The 2,259-nt window shown below is 67.7% G+C and overlaps 1 protein-coding gene across 1 annotated transcript in view; it reads left to right on the forward strand.

Annotated features, from left to right (window-relative positions):
• Positions 1-2,259, forward strand: part of NPDC1 (neural proliferation, differentiation and control 1) — a gene marked incomplete at its 5' end in the record, with an annotated part of 9,571 nt that overhangs the window by 2,481 nt on the left and 4,831 nt on the right. The window contains 3 exons of the mRNA XM_021707471.1: positions 523-720; positions 1,927-2,073; positions 2,175-2,255. Coding sequence (XP_021563146.1) covers positions 523-720; positions 1,927-2,073; positions 2,175-2,255 — 426 coding nt within the window. The remainder of the gene's footprint in view (positions 1-522; positions 721-1,926; positions 2,074-2,174; positions 2,256-2,259) is intronic.

A 2,259-nucleotide genomic window follows, 5' to 3' on the forward strand; every position in this document is an offset into this window, starting at 1 on the left:
GGCGAGTGACAGTTCTGTGTCTGAACCACGTGAGAGACTCCATCTTCTGTCCCCTGTGGACAGGCCAGAAGCTAGGAAGGGACAGTGACTGGGCTGGGCACTTGTTCTGGGGGACGTCCGGGGAGCCCTGGTGTGCTGGTGTGCTGGAGAGGGGTTTAGGCAGCATCCCTTGCTGCTCCCGAGAGACCTGTGCCCTACCCTCCATGGCACAGTCTGGACAGAGGGTCCAGGCTCACTCTGGGGCCTGTTGGGGCCCGAGGCTGGACTCAGGGCTGCCTTGGAGAGCTCAGGGTGCTGGAACGTGCGTGTCTGCCAAGAGCTGGGTCTGGCTTGGAAGGGGCACCCTGGAGAGTGGGTGGAGCTGGGTGGTTCCCATAAGTCCTGGGACTGTTTGCTTCCTGGTTTTCAGCCCTGGGCAGCAGGGAGGAAAGGCCTGTCCAGAACAATGGCCGGGGCTTGGCCTGGCTGGAAGGTGGGGAGGAGGAGGGTGGCCGGGACCAAGCTGGCCCTTGCTGGGCCGAGCCGTGCAGGGTCGCGAGCTAGCCCTGCCTTCTGCCTCTGCTTCCTCCCCAGATGTGGCCACCTGTCCCAGGAGCCTGGACTGTGCCCTGAAGAGGCGGGCCAGGTGTCCCCCCGGGGCGCACGCCTGCGGGCCCTGCCTTCAGCCCTTCCAGGAGGACCTGCAAGGGCTCTGCGTACCCAGGATGCGGCGGCCTCCAGGTATGAGACGGCACGGAGCGGGGAGTCTCAGCGGACACCCTTTCTCCTCTGTGTGCTCCCTCCCTCAGAAGCCCCAGGCCTCAGTGCCCAGCCCTGTGCCAGGGGTCTCCGAGACCCCCGAACTTGGTGGGAACTTGGGTCCAAGGCCTGGAGGACCCGTGTGCCTCCCCAAGCAGCCTCCTGATACCTTCCAGAGGGGGCCAGCCCCGAGCTGGGAGCTGAACCAAGGCCTGGGCAGCTGGTCCCCTCCAGGGAAGGGGTGTCCAGTGGGAAGTGCCGGGGTGGCCATGTGAGGGGAGGGTCCGTGCTCCTGGGCCTGGACCCTCAGGGTCTACCCAGACCCCTCTCAGCACCCACTCCCACCTCCCACCCCGGCGCCCGCTCTTTCCATCACACACGGGCCCTGTCCACTTGATGGCGCCTGTGCAGGAGCACCCACTCTGCTGGGAAAGGGGGTGCCCCACCTGCCAGCCCGAGCCGCGTGTCTGTCCGGATGCTGGCTGCGGAGTGACTGCGGGGTGCTGGGGCTTTATGAAGAGATGCCGGGGCTGTGGCCAGCAGGGGCCCACGAGGGCCCTGGAGAGGGGTCACTGAGCTAGCAGGGGTCGCAGTGGAAGAGCCACCCTCTTTTGCTGTCGGGTGTGGGCGTCCCCCTGAGAGCTTGTGTGGGCTGTGGAGCCCACGGTGGGTACTGGTGGGGCCCAGCCACCACCCCGCCCCCAGCAGCCACCCCCTTCTGCTGACGACGGGAGCTGGAGGCCCAGACCCTTAGGCTCGCCTTGGCCGCTTCCCACACCTTGGGAGTCACTGCCCCCACTGGACAGAGAAGGTGCTTGGGGGATGCTGTCCGAGGCTCTGCCCATCCCTTAGGGACCGTGGCTGGGTGAGGGACCCCACTCCCTCCTCCTGCCTGGGCTTTGCACATTCTCCCACCTCCGCCCCCTTGCCCCCGCCCCCACTTTTCCTGGGAGCCGCTGCGTGTACAGGAAGCTCCCTCGCTGTCACCATGGCAACCCAGGATGGAGCGGGCCTCCAAGCTGGCACCCAGGCCTCAGGCCACCCTGCCTGGGAGGAGCCCGCAAGGAGGAAGGCGTCCAGCGGTGGGCTGCCTCCTGGGTGGACCCCTCTGTCCTGAGCCGCCACCTGCAGCTGCATCGTCTGTAGGGGGATGGGGGCCTCTCCACCTCACGGCCTCACCCTCTCCAGGGGAGAGCCGGCCCCAGCCCAGACTGGAAGAGGAGATCGACTTCCTGGCCCAGGAACTAGCCCGGAAGGAGGCTGGGAAGGAGGCCAGTCACTGGAGCTTTACAGTCCTGCCTCTGCCCAAGGCCCTACAGAGGCTCCCAGAGCCGGGTGAGACCCCCACCTCCACTGCGCCCCGCCCGCGCCTCCCTGGGCCGGGCTGCTCCGGCCGCCTACCCGAGCACTGGCCCTGCTCTGTCTCTCCTCTGCAGCCTCCTTGGGGTTCTCAGAGCGGGGTCGGGGACCCGAGCCGGGCCCCTCTTCCACTCGGGGAGCCCCCGCGCCCACGCCCCACAG

The sequence above is a fragment of the Carlito syrichta genome, unplaced genomic scaffold (assembly GCF_000164805.1).
Source record: "Carlito syrichta isolate Samal-C Ts95f unplaced genomic scaffold, Tarsius_syrichta-2.0.1 Scaffold118044, whole genome shotgun sequence".
Taxonomy (NCBI): Eukaryota; Metazoa; Chordata; class Mammalia; order Primates; family Tarsiidae; genus Carlito; species Carlito syrichta.